The sequence below is a fragment of the Choristoneura fumiferana genome, chromosome 25 (genome assembly GCF_025370935.1).
Source record: "Choristoneura fumiferana chromosome 25, NRCan_CFum_1, whole genome shotgun sequence".
Classification (NCBI taxonomy): domain Eukaryota; kingdom Metazoa; phylum Arthropoda; class Insecta; order Lepidoptera; family Tortricidae; genus Choristoneura; species Choristoneura fumiferana.
Genome location: NC_133496.1, coordinates 10167534 through 10188771, shown reverse-complemented (window position 1 = coordinate 10188771; position 21238 = coordinate 10167534). Strand labels below are relative to the sequence as shown.

The 21238-nt window shown below is 36.6% G+C and overlaps 2 protein-coding genes across 2 annotated transcripts in view; one reads left to right on the top strand and one right to left on the bottom strand.

Moving 5' to 3' along the window:
* Nucleotides 1-795: 795 nt before the first annotated feature.
* LOC141442052 (uncharacterized) lies at nucleotides 796-1614 on the bottom strand. The gene has a single exon (XM_074106958.1). It carries the CDS (start codon nucleotides 1612-1614, stop codon nucleotides 796-798), a length of 819 nt encoding a protein of 272 aa, XP_073963059.1.
* Nucleotides 1615-3679: 2065 nt separating this feature from the next.
* LOC141442051 (uncharacterized) overlaps nucleotides 3680-21238 on the top strand; it is a 33917-nt gene continuing 16358 nt past the window's right edge. The window contains exons 1-2 of the mRNA XM_074106956.1: nucleotides 3680-4105; nucleotides 20777-20863. Of these exons, the coding sequence (XP_073963057.1) occupies nucleotides 3763-4105; nucleotides 20777-20863 (430 nt within the window). The 5' untranslated portion in view covers nucleotides 3680-3762. The remainder of the gene's footprint in view (nucleotides 4106-20776; nucleotides 20864-21238) is intronic.

Below are 21238 nucleotides of genomic sequence, written 5' to 3'. Positions count from 1 at the left end.
TACTATCCAGAGTTACTAGAAAATTATTGACTGCGTTAAAAGAAGGGGATCGGTAAATTCCCAATATTGTTATATCATTTCCTAAATTAATTTCTAGGCAATTACAGTCTTCGATAGGGGGTTCCGTAACTGAGACACTCCATTTGTTCCAAATGTAGGCTACGACTCCACCACTTTTGTTGATATATTTGTTTGTCCGATAACAGTTGTAGCCGGCAATTAGTGGTGGGTGCATTCCTTCACTTAACCAACACTCAGTTAGTATGATCGCGTCAAATGTAGTTTTTAATCGATTAAGTGCTATTTCAAAATCATCAAAGTTTTTGTGGATACTCCTTATATTAAAAGTAAGAATTTTGAACTTGTATAAGTTAGGATCACAGACAGCTTTTTTACATTTTTCCAGTGTCTCAAGCGTGTGACATCTGATTTGTAGTATTCTGTCAGCTTCGTCGAGATAATCCATTTAGGAATTTTATATTATGCAACTTGACTTGAGAGTAGAGTAGAAGTAACGCTTGAGACATTAAATACGCAGGATGAGAATTATGTCTGTGAATAGGAAGCCTTTTGGGAACATTATTGAAGGATGTGTGTGTTTTGTGATTGTGGATGTGTGATATTTGTTTTTGAGAATGTGATGTGAGTGTTTTATGTTTGTAGGCGTGTAGAGTCTGTGTGTGAAAAAATGAGAAGATAAAACTACTTAAGAGTCTAAAATTGAGATCAGGTAGATTAATAACATTTCCAACTGTATACAGCTGAGAAAGAATCCATAATCCGTAAACTAAAGCACTAAGTTGAAGGAGGAGCGGAGGGTCCCACTTTCTGGTCCAGGTCGTCCGCAGATGAGATGCGTATGCCTGGCTTATTTTCGTTTTCGCGGACGTAGATGGCGCCGTTGCGGATCCAGCAGAATCGAAAGTTGTGTGCGGTGGCGCGAAGTCTGGCCTCACGAAACAACATCCGGTTTTCTTTTGATAGCCGCTCATTCACATACAGCTTCTGTACGGCACCGGACACGAGATTTTCTGAAGTAAGGTTACGCCTGGATTTCGCAGCCTTGATTATTTCGTCCCGTTTTTGTCGTCGCAACAGCTTAACAATGATGGGGCGTGGCTTGTGTTCATTGGCCCGGTTAAGGGGAAGGTGTTTTGGCCGCTTGGGCCCAGCGCGGGTGACATCGTCCAGGTCAGTCTCTTGCAGTTGGACTCCGATAATCTGTGACGCCGTGAGTACTATATTAGTGAGGTTTTCAGTGTCACTTTCAGGAACACCAATAACACCAATAATTTCCAACTCGTTCCTCATTGAATGCTGTTCCTGGGCGCTGAGTTGTTGTTGTAGTTGGGTTACTGAATATTTAAGTGTGGCAATTTGTAAGTCTGCCTGTTCCAGTTTTGTAACAAATTGCAGGTGCTTGTCGGCCAGGGAGTCTGACAAAATTGATATTTGGTCTCTAAGTTCTTGGACTTCTTGTCTCAGTAGGCTAATTTCGGTGTTTTTCTCTTTCATATCACTTATGTCTAACCTGAGTTGACGAATTTCGGAGAGGACGTCTGGGATCTGGGTCTCGTCGTTAGACTTCCCCTTAACCTTAGAATTTTTGCTCATTTTTACGCGGATTATTATTAACTTAGCACTTAATTGTTCATTACACAGCCACTATGAGGATGTTAGGCGTGTTAGAGCCCAGAAACTTGAAAGTTAGTAAGTATGCGATAATTATAATTTTATTAATATTGTTATTATTTTTGTTAAAAGGTAGGTATTAGTATGAAATTATTAAGTATTCAGCGCCAAACAATATAAAGCAGTTAGTCCAGCACCAAGTTATAGAATCAGATTGAGGGTTTTTTTTTTTTTAAAGAGATTATTATTTGTGTCGATCGAACGTAAACACAAAAGTTCATTCACAACTCAGCATGCGCGTGAGGCCGGGTGGAAGCGAGAGGGCAAGTACAGGGCGTGCAATCGAAGCGAGCATATATAACATGATAATGATAATGATAATGATAACATGGTATTATAATTATAATGGTGTTATATAATATTTTTATACTTATGTGGGAGCGTTTAAAACATCTATCTACCAAGTTAACACAAAAGTTGTAAAGTGTTAAACAATGTTATCGTGTTTTATAATGTTATTTAACATTTATAACAGTCAGTGAGGGGGCACCATAAGAAACCACCACACTATTTTTCCAAAAAAGTCTTCATGAAGATTCACTACTGGGGGGCTAGTACGAAATTATAAAATCGAAGTTTGTATCGTACCGTCCCTCTCACTCTCGTATTAAATAATATTAGCGTCGGCGGGACGGCATGATACGAAGTTCCAATTTTGCACTTCGTATAGTATCGGGCCTGTTAGCTCATTCGACGACCACGGCCACCCCACAGGGAGTGAAGTGACTTAGAAGACAGTTTTATAAGAGTATTTTGATTAAGTTAGTTAATTATTTACAAAAACAATCTAAGAAGAAAAAAAAACAATGTTACCTAAGTTGAGACTAACACCTAACCAACCGACCTAACCAACAAAAGGTTGTAAAACCCCCGACATTGTCACTTCAAAGTTCAGTATCTCAAAAAACGGCTAAACCGATTTTGATAAAACATGTCCAAAAACTATCGCTAGAAAACCTGCTTTCAAATAAAAAAACCGCATTCAAATCGGTTCACCTGTTTAAAAGCTACGGTGCCGCAGACAAACAAACTCTTACCCCTCTTTTGCGTCGAGGATTAAAAAACGTGCAATATCTTGTTAAGTAACATATCACTGTAACAAAGACGGATTTCTCTCAAAAGAAAATAGACAATTTTTCCTTCCGTTCTGCTTACGCAAGAACACGCATTTGCTTGTGTAAGATCGGGAAACAAACAAAAGATTAAATTGTTTTTTTTTTATTTGTTATATTTAATTGTTATTGACTGTGTACCTATCGACTTACGTGTGGAATAAAAATATCATTTCATTTCAAATACATAATTTATTTACATATTTTAACTTATTATTTTTGTAAAGAATAAACTTCAGTAATATTACAGTAACAACGTAGAATGTCAATCTCCCTTGGGACTCGTCGGCTTCTTCATTTTTTTTAGAATTACATTTGAAATTTACCACGAGCTTTACAAAAAAGACTTGTACAAACCTGCGAAGCAAATCGATGGTCTATGTAAAGTTCCCAATCTTGAACCCTTTGAAGCCCTTTTATCCTGAGAGGAGGCTTGTGCTCAGAACCGGGACTTATACCTATAAGCTGGGATGATTATTATAGTAAGACACAGATCGTAATGATAACATTACACTATTGCCAGTTAATTCATCCGCAACGAGCGTCCAATCGTCATATTTGCCAACAGTACATTCGAAAGTAACCTATCATTTAGCGATACCTACGAGTATTAACAAATGTTCAGAAATATTTTTTTCATAATAGGTATTATTGCCACGATCCACAAGATTGCACCTTACTTACGCGCAGCACGGAAAATAATTGATCGCAAACGCGCACGGTGGAAAGAAAAGTGGTTTAATGTAAATCAACTAGAATACCAACACACTTGAAGGCAAAAAATACACACACGGACTCACAGAATCACCTACCGTGACCGTGCATAAAAATCATCAGCAGTGCACACTAGGATCCATTGACGAATAGACCACCGATGCAGGTGGAGCGGATCAAGGACTGGTGACCCACATTTGGAATGGTGATTAGTGTGCTGGTGTTGTGACATTCAGTGTTCAAAATGACTGCCATAGTTTTGTTGATCGCTTGTATGGTGCTTGGGCAAGCGCGGGCCGCGGTGGTGGAACTCAATTGCAGTGACAATGCGACCTGTATTGACTTTATGGCTAAGGAGTTTGTAAGGAGTATGAGGCAGCAGAGGCCAGTTCGAATTTTTGATGTGCTGACTATCGAGCCCGTGGAGAGGACGCGGCAAGCGAGGACGAGCCAGGGGTGGCTGTCAAAGTTTCTAGAAAGCCATGCGTTCAGCTTCGATTGGAACGATTGGTCGTTCCGGCTCAGCAAGCCAGAAGACCGCAGCGGTGTTTTAGATTTGGAAGTGTTCCAAAGCAGAACTGCTAAAGGTGAGTGGCATTTTGGTCCTTCCAGCTGTATTTAAACTGAGAATGTATTTTTATTTGAATGTTCATTTTGAAATAGTTAAAGGCGTTTACACACCGAGTTTTTTAAACGCGCTGTTCACGCTGTTTATGCCGATACAAATGCGATACGCTCGCGAGTTTATTGCTACTCTATGGAAAGAAAAACGCGGTTTGCAAATGCTCTAATAATCACAAGTATCATAACAAAAGGGCAATATTATAAAGCACTGTTAGAATAAGAATATCTAAGAATTAAAACAAGTTCGATTTCACGCAAATCTTACATAATCATGCATAATTAAAACATATTTATAACATTTATGACATTGATTTCCAAATGTTAATTTATACATCAAATAAATTTGGCGTTGGAATAGAAATCAGCTATCACCGTAATCGTCGAGCTAAAGATTAGTTTAAGCATTTGAAATTCCATCTCAACTAAGCATTTATTGGAATTTGGAGTAAATACGAACAAACATAAATATTCATAACGTGCAGCGATTCAAATGTCACGCTTGGTTACAAACGTCTTTAAAGTCTAGAGTACATTAAATGGCTGGATTCATGAAACTACGAGAGGTATAAAGGAAGCTAAAGGATGTATTCTTAATACATAATCATCATGGGCTTCGGCCAACATACGAGGGGCGGCTGAAAAGTAATCTACCTCACCCATCTGTACCGCGAAAAAAATACTGGCCACTATGATTTCGTACTCACTGGTTCTTTTTTCGAAATATAGGACATTCACTTGTTTATGGTGTCTCGTTCTCCTTTGTCACTTGATTGTTCGCATCATGTCGCAGGAAAATTTGAAACTGAAGAAAATTGAATAACGTGGTGTTATAAAATTCCACACTGAAGAGGGAAATACGCCCTCGCAGATTGAACAGTGTATTTTACCTGTGTTTGGTGATTCGTGCCCGTTTGATTTCACCGTCAAGTTTTGGTCAAACTCCTACTGCAGCACACAGGTCCAGTGCGAATTGGGAAAATATTCAATTCTCCATACACGCACACGCCATAATTTTATTCGCAGGTTTGCTCACATTGTTATTCTTATTACCTATTTACTGCAAAGTTCATGACAAATCAAATTTTAAATGCAATTTTGCACATAAAGTCCGAATAACTCAACATACCTTTGAGTAGTCCGGGCTCGAACGCACGATCTGCGATCTTGCGTGAAAAGCCAAAGGTCAAACAAACCACTACACAACCAAGTCCTTACTACATTGATATAATAATATGATGAAGTTGTAGGTGTACCTTCTGGAATCCCATAAAATAATAAACTGCGCTTAAATTAGGCTGAATATAAAAACGATAAAGTTTACAATTGGAGAGTGCTTAAAAAGTTGTTTCGCCCACCTATTTAATCACGCATAATTTGACTCTTGGTTATTTACGAACGCATTTTACAAGAATGAGCAAGCCAAAAATAATTCTATCAGTTATTATTGATACGTCAGAATCAAACATCCACGACTGAGATCAGGCAGTAGTCCGAAGTAGAGACCATCTCGTGTGTTTTTTGTTTTGATTCTGACACATTTTACACAGAAGATAATGATCTAATTTTAAAGGATTCATTGCAAAATATAGGGTTGAAAATTGAGATGGGGCAGCAATACTGGGTTAAGACACTAACTTTAGTTAAAATGTTCAGTTTTTAGTTGTCTACATACTGTTTAATTTTCTTTAAGCATAAATAAAAATAAATAAATATCATGGGACACTTTGACACCAATTGACCTAGTCCCAAACTAAGCAAAGCTTGTACTATGGATACTACGCAACGGATAGACATACTTATATAGATACATACATACCTAAATACATATTAAACATCCAAGACCCGAGAACAGACATTCGTATTATTCACACAAATATCTGCCCCGGCCGGGAATCGAACCCGGGACCTCAAGCTTCATAGTCAGGTTCTCTAACCACTTGGCCATCCGGTCATTTGGTCCGGTCCGGTCGTCGGTGGATTCATATTCATAAAAAAGCAACATGCTTTAGTTTCACTTTGCACATTAGTACCCTACGAACTGTATAGAAAAAGTTTTCTTTGATTTGTGGGTGTTCTAGTACTCTAACCTTAGTTGTTCTCAAAGAGTGTTTTAATCCTTGATAGAAATGAGACCGATTGTCATTAAAAAAAAGTCAAATCTGCCGATTTTTTCGCCGACTGTACATTTTATCAAGAATCTGTGAATGTCGATTGTCATCACTCAAAAAGTTAGTAAAGGTCTCCTAAGAGCATTTTCGCTTAGCAGCAAGGGATAGTAGCTGCCCTTGCTGCCCCATCTCAACTTTCCACCTTGTATAGTCAATATATTTATATATATACAATATAATACACTGAGATAAAAACATTTATATCTCACACGCTCTGTCGCACCGCATAGTTATAATTATATTTTCCTTTCCATTAACGCATTCCAGAAGTAATACGTAAATTGCTTGCACAGCATGAAAAGCAAGCGTTACGTGTTAGCTGGTATTTTCAATTTACACAAAATCCTTAGAACGTGTATTTTTAAGCACAATTAAGGCGTAGACATAGTGCGATTTAATCGATACCATACTCGTATTATGCAGTTCCTTGACGCCCTTAATATACGTGTACACTGCGCGTTTAAATTATTAATTGATTATCATTTCCGTCCTATTTGGGTACCTACTAACGAATTTCAGTTTTATTAATATCCTCAAACTCCATGTTATACGAGTATAGAATGATAGTCTGTGCAATAGTTTCCACGTTTTTTTTTAATTTACATTTTGTAGCCGTTCCTTGAAATAAATTTAATAATAATATGTGCTAAGTCCGAACCTTCCGAGCCATTATTGTTGACTGAATATCTAGTAGTAAATTCAAACACTTTTCTAACTTAAAATAAGTTTAAGTTTATAGTACCTAAGGTTCTATATTAAATGATATTGTAACGGATAACTCACGTCTTAAACCGAGTTTAGCTCGACATGTTTCGGGCTTGGAACGCCACAATGAACGATAACTCGCATTTGCATCCACCGGTTGCCCGCAATTTTCACGATGTCGTCAGTCCACCTAGTGGGAGGCCTGCCAACGTTTCGTCATCCGGTTCGCGATCGCCTCTCAGAAACCAACGGTTAACTGTTCATGTGATTGCTCTTGGCGATGTGGCCCGCCCATTGCCACTTCAACTTTAGCATAGTGACTTACCTGAATTGGTCCACTGATACATAGTCTGCGGCTTGCCTAAACCAGCGTTCATATCAACGCGTACTCTTTGTGTGTTTGACAAAATAACATTGTATGAGAAACCCTTGCGCAAAAATCTAAGAAATTTCTCCACCATTTCTTGTTTTCTTGAGACGCATTTGATGTTTGGCGTCTATTGTTCGTTGTTATTCTCGTATTGTTGTCAACTATTTGCGAGTTAGTGTGGTTTCAAGATCAAACAAAGCTATATTTTGTCAAAACATTTATTGAATCTGGCGCAGGCGTTCGTTACTTTGCGCAGGTCGCGGTTGAGCAATAAGTTGTTTAAGGTCATAGATTAAATTTAATTCGTACAAATATTATAAAGCAAAAGTGACTTTGTTTTTTTGTTTCGGTTTCATGCTTTAATTATTGAACTGATTGCCATGAAATTTTGCATGCACATGATATTAAAGATGAAAAATAAAATAAAAATAAAACTTTTTTTTTCGGAAAAATGAGTCTTCGCAGACAAAGTCGCAGGCAATGGCTACTATAAAATAATGCTAATTTAGAATTACTATAGCCATTGAATAAATCCTGAATTCATAACAAAAAATCTGTATTTTATATTAATGAATAAATAAAGAAAAAATCTAATAATGCTTATTTGTAACTAATGAAAGTATTGAATTGATAAAAAAAAATCTGTTTATTATAAAATACATTATAAGAATTTTGTATTTTATTTTAATGAGAAAAGATGAAAATGTCTAAAAGAGAGCAATTAAAATGAATACAAAATCATTTCCAGTCACTTGCAGAATAATTTAAACAATAACAATTTGCAAGTATCTAAATAAATACTTAATAATCATGATTGATTATCATCAACTTCAGTATCTTCACATAGGTAGTATAAAAAAGTCACTCCGACTTCTTCTTTGCTAGGTTTAAAAGATCTGCTTGGATCTTTAAAAGCGGTGGCGGCGGTTTATGCATACGATACTAGCAACGCGCCCCGGCTTCACACGGGTGTAGTTTTTGGGAAATAAAGCTGAAAAATGTGAAGTGCCTTCGATTAAAGTCCTTTTTTTAAATTATATCAGATTAAAGACGGGGTGGGCCGCCTTTAATTATTAAATATATTTTCCTTTACCTAAAAGAAGACATCGTCTTATAGATATTTTAAAAATATATAGTGAAGTATTATATGACATAAACATAACGAAAATACGAAATGCCTTCGAAAATAACTCCTGTAATAACACTGTAATAGCAATTTCCCCAAACCAATCACATTTTGCGGCACGTGTAAAAACCTCGAAGCAAATACGATACACCATTTCATTCTAGTATTAAAGTAATGTGTTACTATTTTCCTTTGACACCTCGTATTTCGAGGATGTGTTAAAAAAATTATACAAATAAGGGATTGCCTTCATATTTTATGGGGTTCTTGGGACCCTTTTTTGCATTATACATCCACCATAGAAGGAAAACTTTGTAAGGAATCCCAAATAATTCCAAGAGGATGCAAAGTAGGTAGAGATGTTTAAGGCTGAAGCAAACGTCATGACATTAAGTTTTCCAGTGTTGTGATTTTGTTTGCAAAAAAAAGTTGTATTTCGATGCCTCTTTTCTTTTAAAATTTATGTTATGAAAGAAAGAAAGAAAGAAAGAGAGATTTGTTTGGGCTCCAAACATACCACCACCTTACAGTAACAAGACTAAGGGCCTGTTTCACCACCTGTCAACTAACTTCAAGTGCCAGATAAAAAGTACCTAATGCCGTCTTTGTTTATTCGGACAAAACAAACAGGCGGCATCACTGATATCCGTCACTTAAAGATAGTCAATAAGTCGTGAAACAGGCCCTAAAACTAGCACTAAAACTTAGTTACTTTGTGACTGTGTTGCCACACATTATGTGCAGCAACTTTTAGCTGCACTGCTGTCGGTAGACCTCCAACAAGATGGAGCGACGACCTGGTTAAGATCGCGGGATCGCGGTGGATGCGGAAAGCACAAGACCGGTATGAGTGGAGAGCCTTGGGGGAGGCCTATGTCCAGATGTAGACGTCTTTCGGCTGACGTGATGATCCGAATAAGTACCGTTGTGAATAAAAGGCGTAATGTCTGATACTATTGAACTTATTTTAGACTGCATGTTCCTTACATCAAAACGGCGCACAAAATTAGTTCACAGCGCGGTTTTGTGAACGTTTCACTAATAGTTTTGTTGACGTCCTTGACAGGGGTTGTGTCAAAGTAATATTGATGATTGATGCGCCGCGCGGGATTCGATTTGTAGCATTCCAACATGGCGGATGTAGACGATATCTAATTTTGCTATTTCTGTTTCTTTGGCTAGTTGAAGTATAATTTTGATAGTGTTTTATGCGGCGATTAACCTTAACAGTGAACAGTGATCACAAAATTCTATATTGCTCTCGTGTCTGACATTTTTTAATGCGCAAGTTGTCTCCACGTGGTTTCTGGAATTTTACTATCAAGTTGCAAAAACTACAACCACCGTACAACGTCCCTCTCAAAGAGAGTTTACTTTGACACTGGCGAAATTGTCCTATTAATTAGGACAGAAAAGCAATATTTTAAAAGAGAAGAAGAAGAAGATGCGCCGCGCGTTTTGGTCTAAGCCGCCAGTCTAGTGCCTGACGGTACCTTAGATGTCATTGATTAAAAAATATTTTACCAATAGAAGTTTATAAAATCCTAGATCAACATTATAATCTAGCTTGACTTTCACTTTCTGACTTTCATCTCCGTCAACTGCATGCTTCTGCCCGAATTCATGTGACAGCAGTTAGTTGCTGATAATTTTGATAATAAAAACTCAAACCTCATCATAAAGCATCCGAATAGCCCTTAAATTTTACTCAAAATGTACACTTCATTTATGAATTAAATTTCAAACATTCAATATCTTGCTTTTCCATTACTAACCATTCTATTCCATCCTTACGTTTACTTTAATTTATTTAGGGACAAAAATACAGTAGTATGTATGTATGTAAACACTTTATTGTACAAAATAAGTAAACAAACACAATAGACAAACATTAAGATATATGTACAAAGGTGAATTTATCCCTTTAAGGGATCTCTAGCAGTCAACCTCTGAGTGGGTGAGAGGAGCATTCAGTCAGAGACAGGCGAAAAGTGAGTTTAAAAATTAAATTAAAATAGATAGTAGTTCATGGATACTTACCTCATTAAAGTAACTCCTGAATCGATAAATTTTATTCAACTGAACCGAAAATTTCTCGCATCGTTATTCGTGTTGCGTGTGGATTAAAAAGACGACCGAAATACTTCAGTACATCCTGCCGTATTTATCTAGTTACCGTAATTAGTAGTTACTCCGTTATGAATTATTAAAGCGTTCTCTTAGTGGGTTAAGACACGCGATTTGAAGTTAATAGAACAGAAAGCTACCGGGAGAAAATGGAAAAGGAATTTCTTATAATTTACGCGCTATCAAAACAAAAAAGGTTTGTTATTTTAAACGCTATTTGATTTAGTAGTGGTTATTATTATGTTCAACAGTCGCTGTGAGTTATTGACGACGATGTGGAAATATAGCTGTAAAATTGTTTCCGTTCAGCGGGCGTATATTGAACATGAAGCGTTTCTACTTCGACAAAAAATACTATGTTTCGGCAAAAACGGCACCCTTATAGTTTCGTCAAGTCCGTCTGTCTGTCTGTCTGTCCGTCCGTCCGTATGTCACAGGCATTTTACTCGAAAACTACAAGATGTATATCAATGAAATTTGGAGTACAGATGTCTTGTCAAAGCCGCTATTTAGTTTTGTAGTTAAATTACAAAAATAAATATTTAGAGGGGGGGCACTCCATACAAACACGTAACAGAAATTGAAAAAAATAAAATAACTCGCATCAACGTGTGGCACATAGTTCGACAGGTCTTTTGAAAAGATAGTAAGGTTTCTCTAAAACTTTTTTGATTAAGTGAAGATTTCCGGAAATAATCACTCCCAAAGTAGCAAAAATTGTGTCCCTGTCCCCTCTATATTGTAAACCGATTGTCCAAAAAATATGCAAAAAATATGGAACGCTTAATAAATACTTTCAACGAAAATTGGTTTCAACATGATCGGATATATCATTTTTGAGTCATAGCCGAAAAATTGCGCTTCTCAACAAAAGGACGTAAGTGCCGTGAAGATACGCTCTTTTTCTGGTAATAGATTTTAAGACTGTAGTAAGTGTTTTAATTGTGCTATAACGCACATAATATTACTTTTTTTTTCGTAATGGCTACGGAATCCTATCTTACGACACGCTCTTGGCCGGTTTTTTTTACTCATAGTAACCAATGACTAAATAGAAGGATAATCTGGACCTGTCTTTTTTTACTTGTTATAAAACAAAGTGGTTTTTTGCCGTCTGTCCGTTTATGTGTGTTCCTTAAATGTGTTTTAGGGTTCCGTACCTCAAACGGAAAAAAAATACTACTTATAGGATCGCTTTGCTATCCGTCTGTCTGACTGACCACCTGTCAGGACACTTTTCCCCAGGTAAACGTAAATTTATTAAGCTGAAATTTATACTAATACTCAAATATTACCCTCCCCCCATTTTCTTTTGTGATATAATTATTTTTTTAAACGAGTCCTTTCTTATTGGGCAGTACGCAACCACATATTTAAAAAATCAAAACGTCATCCTCGTCATGTCCTACCGTGGCGTTTTTTCATACTTAAAAAAAATTAAATCATTTGGTGCGTTTATTATTTTGTTCATGAATGACGCATTTCTCAGTGGTCAATTTAATTTCACATGCAGCAGACGAGAACTTCTGATTGGTCTAATTGTTGTTTCAGCACGCCGAGAATGAAATTCAGAAATTACACTCTGAATAGTCGTATCGTATTATTAAATACATATATTGATACGACCTTTTTATGTAATTTGTTACATTGTTGTCTTGTTTTGCGAGCCATAAATGAGTCAGCTGTTAAATGTAGGTACATTATATAGGCAGTTTTTGGTACTGGATTTAGATTATCTATGGCCAGAGTCGTGAAAATATTTTTTTATCTGTCTACGTCAGTAACCATCTGAAATTTACATTCCGCTAAGGACAGCTGCAAATTTGTATAAAACCCTCGATGCGCGAGCCCGATTTGCACTTGGACGATTTTTTTTATAAACTTAATGACAAGGCAAAGTACGTTCTTTAGCCATAGTCAAAAGTTTACTGCATCGTAAGACACGAGACATTACACGTATAACGACCACTTTCACCCGTACATAAAGGGTTGATGGACTTCAATTTCATAAATAGGCTTTTGCGATACTGATGACATTACATGATGCTGCCATATATCTTCCTCGTAACGTAAGAGAAGTGTATTTTATAAGAAGTTGTTATCGAATGGTTTTAAATAGAAGACGACCCACGGATCGGCAAGCGCAGCGTAGGACGTCCCCAACTGTGGCCCTAATAACGTGATATGATACATTTTTGTGCCTGTTTACTGTGACTTTCTGTAATCTTACTTTTCTGTGGCCCGGCAGAAGACCAGTGCTGGTTTTCAATCAGCGAAATGCAGAGCCGGGACCTTTTTATAGCGGCAACTAGTTTCCTAACGTGTTGTATGTGTCATTGTGGTCAAGCTACTGTTACACATGCTCGTTAGTAGCACGAGAGCATGCTACTATCGAGCAAATGCTACCTAGTAGCATGTGTGTACAGGACATGCTACTATCGAGCATGCTTTTTAGTGGCATGCTCTCTAATAGCAGGGCCTGCTAGTTGATGCGGGGGTGGAAGGGGGAAAGGTAATAAGAAAGTGTGAACGCGTTTGCTTAATGAGCATGCTACAGTAGTATTGGCAGTACCACGAGAGTTGCAAGCAAAAAAAAAGTTACTAAAAGTGAATTTGTTATAAATTAATTAATTTCTTACGGTTGAATTTGCGAAAAGCTGTAACGGCCACGGGGTAGCAGCCGTAGGACGTGGATTTCGAGATTTTTTAGCGTAAAAGCCGTAGAAACACGGTAATTGTCGTGGCAACACTGACTTTGAACTGGCAGGAGCATGCTATCAAAAGGCATATGTATCGGAGTGTTTGTTTTGAGCATGCTTATTTAGGAGCATACTTTAAACTAACAAATGTTAACAGTCGATGAGCATGCTCACTACTGGCATGCTCATAAGCATGCTTATTAGCATGCTAGTTACGAGCTTGTGTAACAGTAGCTTTATAAATAGAGTTTCTTTCTCTGTTCTTTTTTCAATGAGATGGACAGAATTCCCATAAAAAAACTATCATTTGATTACGATCGCCAGCGTCAAAAACGTTAGGCAATACGGCCTCTGTTTAAAGCCGCGGGTTCACGGTGAATGTAGACCGCTTCCAACCGAAGCAACTGGAGGTCTATGGAGGAGGCCTATGCCCAACCAGTGGACGTCCTACGCCTGAGATCGGGTTCGATTCCCGGCGGGGGCAGGTATTTGTATGAATAATAAGAATGTTTGCTCTCGGGTCTTGGGTGTTTAATATGTATTTATATCTACATAAGTAGTTTACTGGCCATATTAAATTTATGTTACGAGTACAATACAGTGTTAATTTGTTATATACAATTCGGGTAGATACGAGATTGAAAAAGTAAACGGTCAATATATTATCGTATCTGCATAAGTGTGTGATAGTTTCAGATAATTAAGGTTTTATACCTACGCAAATAAAATATTATCGCATCTGCGTAGTCACACACAGTTAGTGGCACGCTTAAGAGTCGCTCGCTGCTGATCACATTTTCATACAAAAGTAGTTTCGTTCTAATTTACAAACAACACACAGAAACAAAATAAAACTTTGCGACTATAATGACAGCAGCTACTATTCAATGTAACAAAATAAAATCACATTAATTTTAAGTTTTGTATGAGAAATCCAGATTCGTTACTGTTTTTTTTCCGTTACATTTTATTTTAACCAAACCTAATTATAAGCATCGTAATGGCTGCTCCCATTATAGTTGCAAAGTTGCGTTTTGATCTAGTAGTGCTGCTTGTAAATTAGAACGAAACTACGTTTTTATGGGGACGCGAGTGTACTGGGGACTCTTGAAGTGGCCAGTAATTGAAGGGTGGCCAGTTATTGACACCTTAAACCAAAAATTAACTCTGTATATGTGACTAGATTTATTTTTTTGTGTAAGGTGGCCAGTTGACGATTTACCCTATTAAATATCAAAATTGTCAAACACGATACCAACCTGTCAGAGAAACCCTTATTAGAGGGACAAGTTTGACAGAACTGACCCCACACACCCGAATAATGATTGTAGCTTTTCATGCGAAATAGGGTTTTTTTCCGCCCATTTGTCAGCATGTTAAATTGCTACCAATTTGTTACGTAAATATTATAACACTTGTGAGTCCTAAGGTGCGTTATTTGTTGGCAACATGGGACCTGCCCAACATATTTTATGTATCTATAATATAATATAAAAGTGAACCGCCAGAACGGGAAAAAAAACGAGACAGAGCAGGATGGCGCTCTACAACACCAATTTGACACGTTTCTCCCAAACAACGCATTATTTCTCTGGAATTTTAAAGAAAAACGATTTTTTGACCTTGGGAATCGTGAAAAACTTGAGAAAATGTGATATTGGGTGTGTACATTTTGTATATTAAGCAAAATAAAATCACAAGTTCGAATTTCGAGCCAAAAACGAGCGATCTATTATCTATGCCTGTGTTGCCATTCAGGGAAAAAGAAATCTGTTCATTATCCTGCATTGCAGTCTGTAAAGCTCTTTACCCATTCATTGCCGCGCGCCAGATTACGCTGGGCTTAGAGTCATGAAATTTGGTATGAAGATAGCTGGATGTCTGAAATAACAGGCTACTTTTATTCCAATATTCCCACGGGATAGTTGTTCTTAACACAACACCTCAATGAAGATTACGATATAAATTTTGGGATTGCCCACGGGAATTTTGTAAAATCCCGGAATTTCAATTGTAACTACCAGATCGAATAGTTTACGCGTGCGAAGCCGCGGCTAAACTCTAGTTTATTATAGAGGTAAGGCATCACAAAACGCCACAGACTCTAGCACTTTAAATTAGCTACTTAACAGAGTTCTAGCCCACTAGACTTGTTTTCTTCTTGTTAGAATTATTTATATTTTTTATTTATTTATAAGGGTATTTTGATTTTTTAAATGTATTGTTTTATTTCACACTTTTTTTATTTCTGTGAAAATAGTAGATTAAAACTATTATAATCCATATATTTAGAATAGGCTAATTAATAGTTTTCATTGGATCCCTACTCGACAGATTTTAGTTTTTTTTTTAAACTCACAATTTGGCGCCAAAAGTCCGCCATTTTGATTTTTCAAGAATTGCATGTACCCAGTGTCACTCGTGTCATCAAGAGTATCAAGACCAATCCAATAACGTATCATTTATCAAAAGCCGTTGACTAGTTACGAGAGGACATAGGAATAGATACATACATACGCGTCTAACACATAAACCTCCTTCTTCGCAGTCGGGTAAAAATACGAGCAACAATAATTCTGCCGTCATTTACATACCTATTTGTTTACTTGACAATCTAGGCATGAATAATGTAGGTAAGGGCCTTACCTAAATTCTAGATCTAGATCTGGCGAAGTTTTCCTGACAGACGAAGGCTTTAATCTTGTCAGTTGTAGGTAATGTTTCAGTGGCAGAAACAAATGTTCCTTACATTCGTACCTGCTTTATACCGATTTGTTCTTGAATTAGACAACCTGTGAATCGAAAGAATACTTTGTAAGCTGAGCTTCTTTTTTACAGCCGTGGTGGCCTAGTGTTGTGATCTATGGCCTCTCAAGCATTGTGGGTGCAAACCCGAGCTCTCTTAGTTTCTCAAGCTTTACGGTGAAGAAAACATACTGAGGAAACCTGCACAAATCTACGAAGGAATTCCATGGTGTAACCCGTGTGGGAACTACGTTACCATGTTGAGAGGAGGCCTGTGCCCAGTAGTCGGACGTATAAGGGCTGCGATGATGATGATATTGTTTTTCTTGAAGTTCCAGATAGGTACTATCAATTCTGCTAAATAAAAATAGTTTTTGAATCATTATCTAAAAAGAAAAACTATTCACTTAATACTTTTGTACACAATTTTCAAAACACAGCAAGATTTTTATAAACGGAACGTGTGCATAAAAATACGAACATTAAAATATAAAGGAAAACTTTTCATTGCAAACCAACCAACTAAAAAAGTTTTGATTGAGTTTAGTCAACAGGTTAAAATTAAAAATTTTGCATTCAATAAACTTTTTTAAATTCAACGAATTGCGGATTATTTCAAGTTACGAATAATCCGAGATTAATAAATTATTACTTTTTCATATTTTCCTTAAGTGTATTTATCGTATTCAAATGAAATAGAAGAAGCGCAAATTCTAGGGCAAAAAATTCACTTTGTCTAAATACTTAATAATATTCCTGACGTACACTTGAGAATCTATCACCATTATTTACTTTTTGTTAGTCGAGTTCTGAAATCGTAATGAGTTGGTTCAGCATTTTTCCCTTTGTACAATCAAGAATCTTTAAATATATTGATATAGGCACTTTTTCAAACGTTGATGACGGAACGGAGAGGCATTTAAAAGACGTCCTTTAAAAAGGACTAGATATGAAAATGGAGTTATTTTTTAGAAGTTATTCTATAATAAGTTCGCGTAGTAGGTATCTCAATTGGTTCTCTATCGTTTGCCCGAATTTCATATGACCGAATGTACCTATCGTTTTCTATAATTTTCATTTGCCATAAAGTAATTTAATTTCTGAAATAGTTGAGTTGATATTAAACTAACCTAACCTAACCTACTGCATTCTATATGATGATATTTGAAAAAATCCTGAAAACAGCACGGTTCTATATATTTTATGGCAAACGTCGGTATGGCAAGTGAAATTCGGGCAAATGAAAATCGGGCTAGTAAAGGTAAGCTATCTCAATTATATGGGACAAGTTTAAAACTTTCTTCCACCGACATGGTTTGTATTTTCGATATGGTTTCACGGGATACCCGTAAAAGTAACAAAGGAGTTGAAATAAAAAATACAAAAAGACTCCAAAAAACCTATTTCAGGGTTCCGTAGTCAACTAGGAACCCTTATACTTTCGCCATGTATGTCTGTCCGTCCGCGGCTAAGCTCAGAGACCGTTAGTACTAGAAACCTGTAATTTGGCATGCATATACATGTCAGTCACGCCGACAGTGATAAGAAAAATATTTTTTTAGGACACGTAAACAGGGGGCTATTTTATTACTCGACTAACCTTCTAGTGTGGGGTATCGTTGGATAGGGCTTTTAAACTAATTGGGGGTTGACACATGACGATTTTTCGATTCAATGATGTGTTTGTGAAATATTCAACATTAAAGTGCAAATTCTTATTAAAATCGAACGTCCCCCCCCCTCTAAAATTTAAACTGTTGGGTGAAAAATTTTTAAAGTGAGGATGTTAGTAAGTAAATCTAATTTAAGAGAAAATTATAACGGCTAAGATTGCTTGATAATTATTAGTAGGAAGTTTAAGCGTAAATAGCAGCCTAAGGTATAAAACATACCTTAACTTGGAAGATTCCGTACACAATACGAAATCCTTAGAAAAATATCACCTACTTGATTTTATCGTAATGGCTACGGAACCCTATCCTGGGCGTGTCCGACACACTCTTGGCCGGTTTTTTCTTCCTGGAATACACAGCGTTTTACCAACAAAAGTGCGTTTTATTCATTATCTAAAGCTGCAGCCTAACTGTCACAAATTAAAATAGGCCTCGGTTTAAATCGTGTCCAACGACCCAAATGTGGTTTGCAGTGATTTGTCAATCAACATAAATACATAAATGCGAGCGTTTGTGAAACCATATCACGTTGGGCTCTGGTTTTGAATGTAATTTTGAAATATTTATTTGCGTTTCAATGCACATATTTTAGGACGGGACTGGTTTATCTCCCACCTTCTGTGTACAATTGTTTTGACTCCTTTTCTCAAAGCTTTGTTAAAAAAGTATCATTTGATTTGAAATGTGATCATACAGTGAAGCCACAAAACTCAAAGTGAAAATAGGACTGGAATTAATTGAACCAGTAATTTTTTTTACAAGCTTTTCATTAACTTTATCTCGTTTATTTTATTTTTTGTTTTAAATCTTGATTATCTTGAAATTAAGTATACATGTGTGTTGAATGACAACACAAATACAGTCCACAAATGTACAGTCAGGAGAAAAATCTTGTACTTATTTTTTTTTTTATACTAAAGAAGATGAGCCAATCTCAATTAAGACTGCAACTTCAAACGAACCTCACGATACATACCTACTAATTCCATTAAACAATATTCCACTTGGCAGAAACCCCTAATTTTAATGAAACTACTTTTCACAGTCTAGTATTTGTATCAATGCCTTATAGAAGGCGCCACAATAATAAATCCGAACGTCAAAAACAAATTGACTAGACATAATAAGTATATTTCTGCAAAATTTGTATAGTGCCTAAATCTTCCACTCACCAAGGAAATCAATATGAAATGTAACAAATCTCGTCTGTAATAATAGCAACATTTCGTCAGTGCATTATACGAGATATATTGCACAATAATATAATAACGCCCAATATGAGGATGTCGCTGTAATACAGGTACTTACAATAATATGTGGCCCAGAACCGGGGATAATATTAAAAACAGAGGCTCTATAGATCACCGGTAATTGGATCATCATGGTCTCACTTAATTAAAATCAAAACTTAACTTTTGTTTTTTCTCTAACAAACATAATCGTAAATTCAATGTCCGCCATACTAGAACCCAACTGATGTCGCCTGTCTCGCTACAAATAAATATCAATAAATAAATATCATGGAACACTTGACACAATTGACCTAGACTATGGATACTAGGCAAGCGGATAAACATACTTATATAGATAAATACATACTTAAATACATATTAAACATCGAAGACCGAGAACAAACATTCGTGTTATTCACACAAATATCTGCCCCGGCCGGGATTCGAACCCAGGACCTCAAGCTTCGTAGTCAGGTTCTCTAACTACTTAGCCATCCGGTGGTCAATAGGTATATTTAAAGTGCAATAAAATGAAAAAAAAAAACGAATTACTTTTAAAAGTCGCTGAACTAATCTTGTTGTGTTTGACGAGTACGATCTACGTTTTAATTATTTGCTCGTGTTACAGGCCACACACGGTATACGTGCATTGCAGTAGTTAACGTGTTAGGTACAATACCTTCTACAGCGTACATATAAACTAATTAATTTCAATCACCTAGGGACGCTTTAACTGGCGTTAACGATTATAGAAAAATAATATCTCGTAGCATAATAAAATTATCTATATCAGAAACTTATTCCGGTAATATTTGACAATTGCTTGAGAAAAGTTTGTCGTAAAATTTTCCGGAATATTTCGGCACGAGGTTAGGTTATTTCAACTGATGTTTTTCCGTTTTTTTTTTTACTTCGGTTTTTGAACGATGTTCAATGTGTAATGACCGCATAGGGCGTGGCTTTGAGACAAAATTTTGATTTAAAACGCTAACTCCTGTCCCTGTTCCCTTCTTTTAAATTAGTAGAACCTGAAAATTATGGGAGGAATTTAAAGCCGTCGCGCTCTATCCTCGGCTCGACGTGTCCAGCTTCTAAGCAGGTTTTCGCAGATCAATCCTACACTAAGTTTTCCGAGACGCGGTTTCCCTCTGGAACTCGTTTACTATTACCGTTTGTCGGTTCTTTGGTAGTAATGGCCAACCCTGCCACTTACACTTCCTAACTAGCTATGTTGATGACCTTATAGTTCTTGTGACGGATAGCCTCGTTGCGGATTCTATCCTTCAGAGAAACTCCGAGAATACGGAGCTTCTTTGTTGTATATAAACTTAGCCTACTGCGTTTCCCCTAAGGTTTAACGCTCGCTGCGGGCAACGTGAGCAATTTGTCAGTATTTCCATATGCCCCGCAACCTGCAACTTTCCGCACGTTCTAAGAATTAATGAAATGAATATTTAGTAGCGTCATAGCGCCAGGAGCTTTTCCTGGTGCGATATAAGTTTTTTTTTTGTTTTGGAGTTCTTGTTTTGCTAATAAGAAATTTACTTTTGTAATTGTGTTGGTAATGTGCAAAAAACATGTAATATAAATATTACGAATAAATTAATATGAATACCGAGTTAGATGATATCCAACTATCTATACAAAATCGTGTTAGATATTATGTAAACAACAACTATATGGTTAGTGATATACAGGTGTGTTTGCACTGGCAACCTATGCAAGTATATTTAGAACCTTGACTGTGCAATGTTCTATACAGGTCTTTAGTTTTGTTTTTCAATTTCAGATGTGTCTTCGGAGCAGATCCCGAAGAAATCGAACAGCAAAGTCGAAGAAGAAGAAGATAAGACACCAAAAAGGAGAACCGGCCTTAGTAAGTTCCATTGCCCTTCTAATAATCACTACCTTTTTTTCCTTGTACCTACCTGTGTTGTAATATATCTATTTTCTATCTTCTATATATATAAAAGAAGAAACTGACTGACTGACTGACTGACTTATAGATCAACGCACAGCCCAAACCGCTGGGCCTAGAAACTTGAAATTTGGTACAGGGGTTCTTTTTATGATGTAAATGAGCACTAAGAGAGGATTTTTAGAAATTCATCCCCTAAGGGGGTGAAATAGGGGGGTGAAGTTTATATGTTATTTTCTCATTTCTGGACTTAGAAGTATGCAAATAGGTGTATAAGTTTTCGATTACAATAAAAAAATATGTATTTAGATGAAATGGATAAAATTCCCCCCT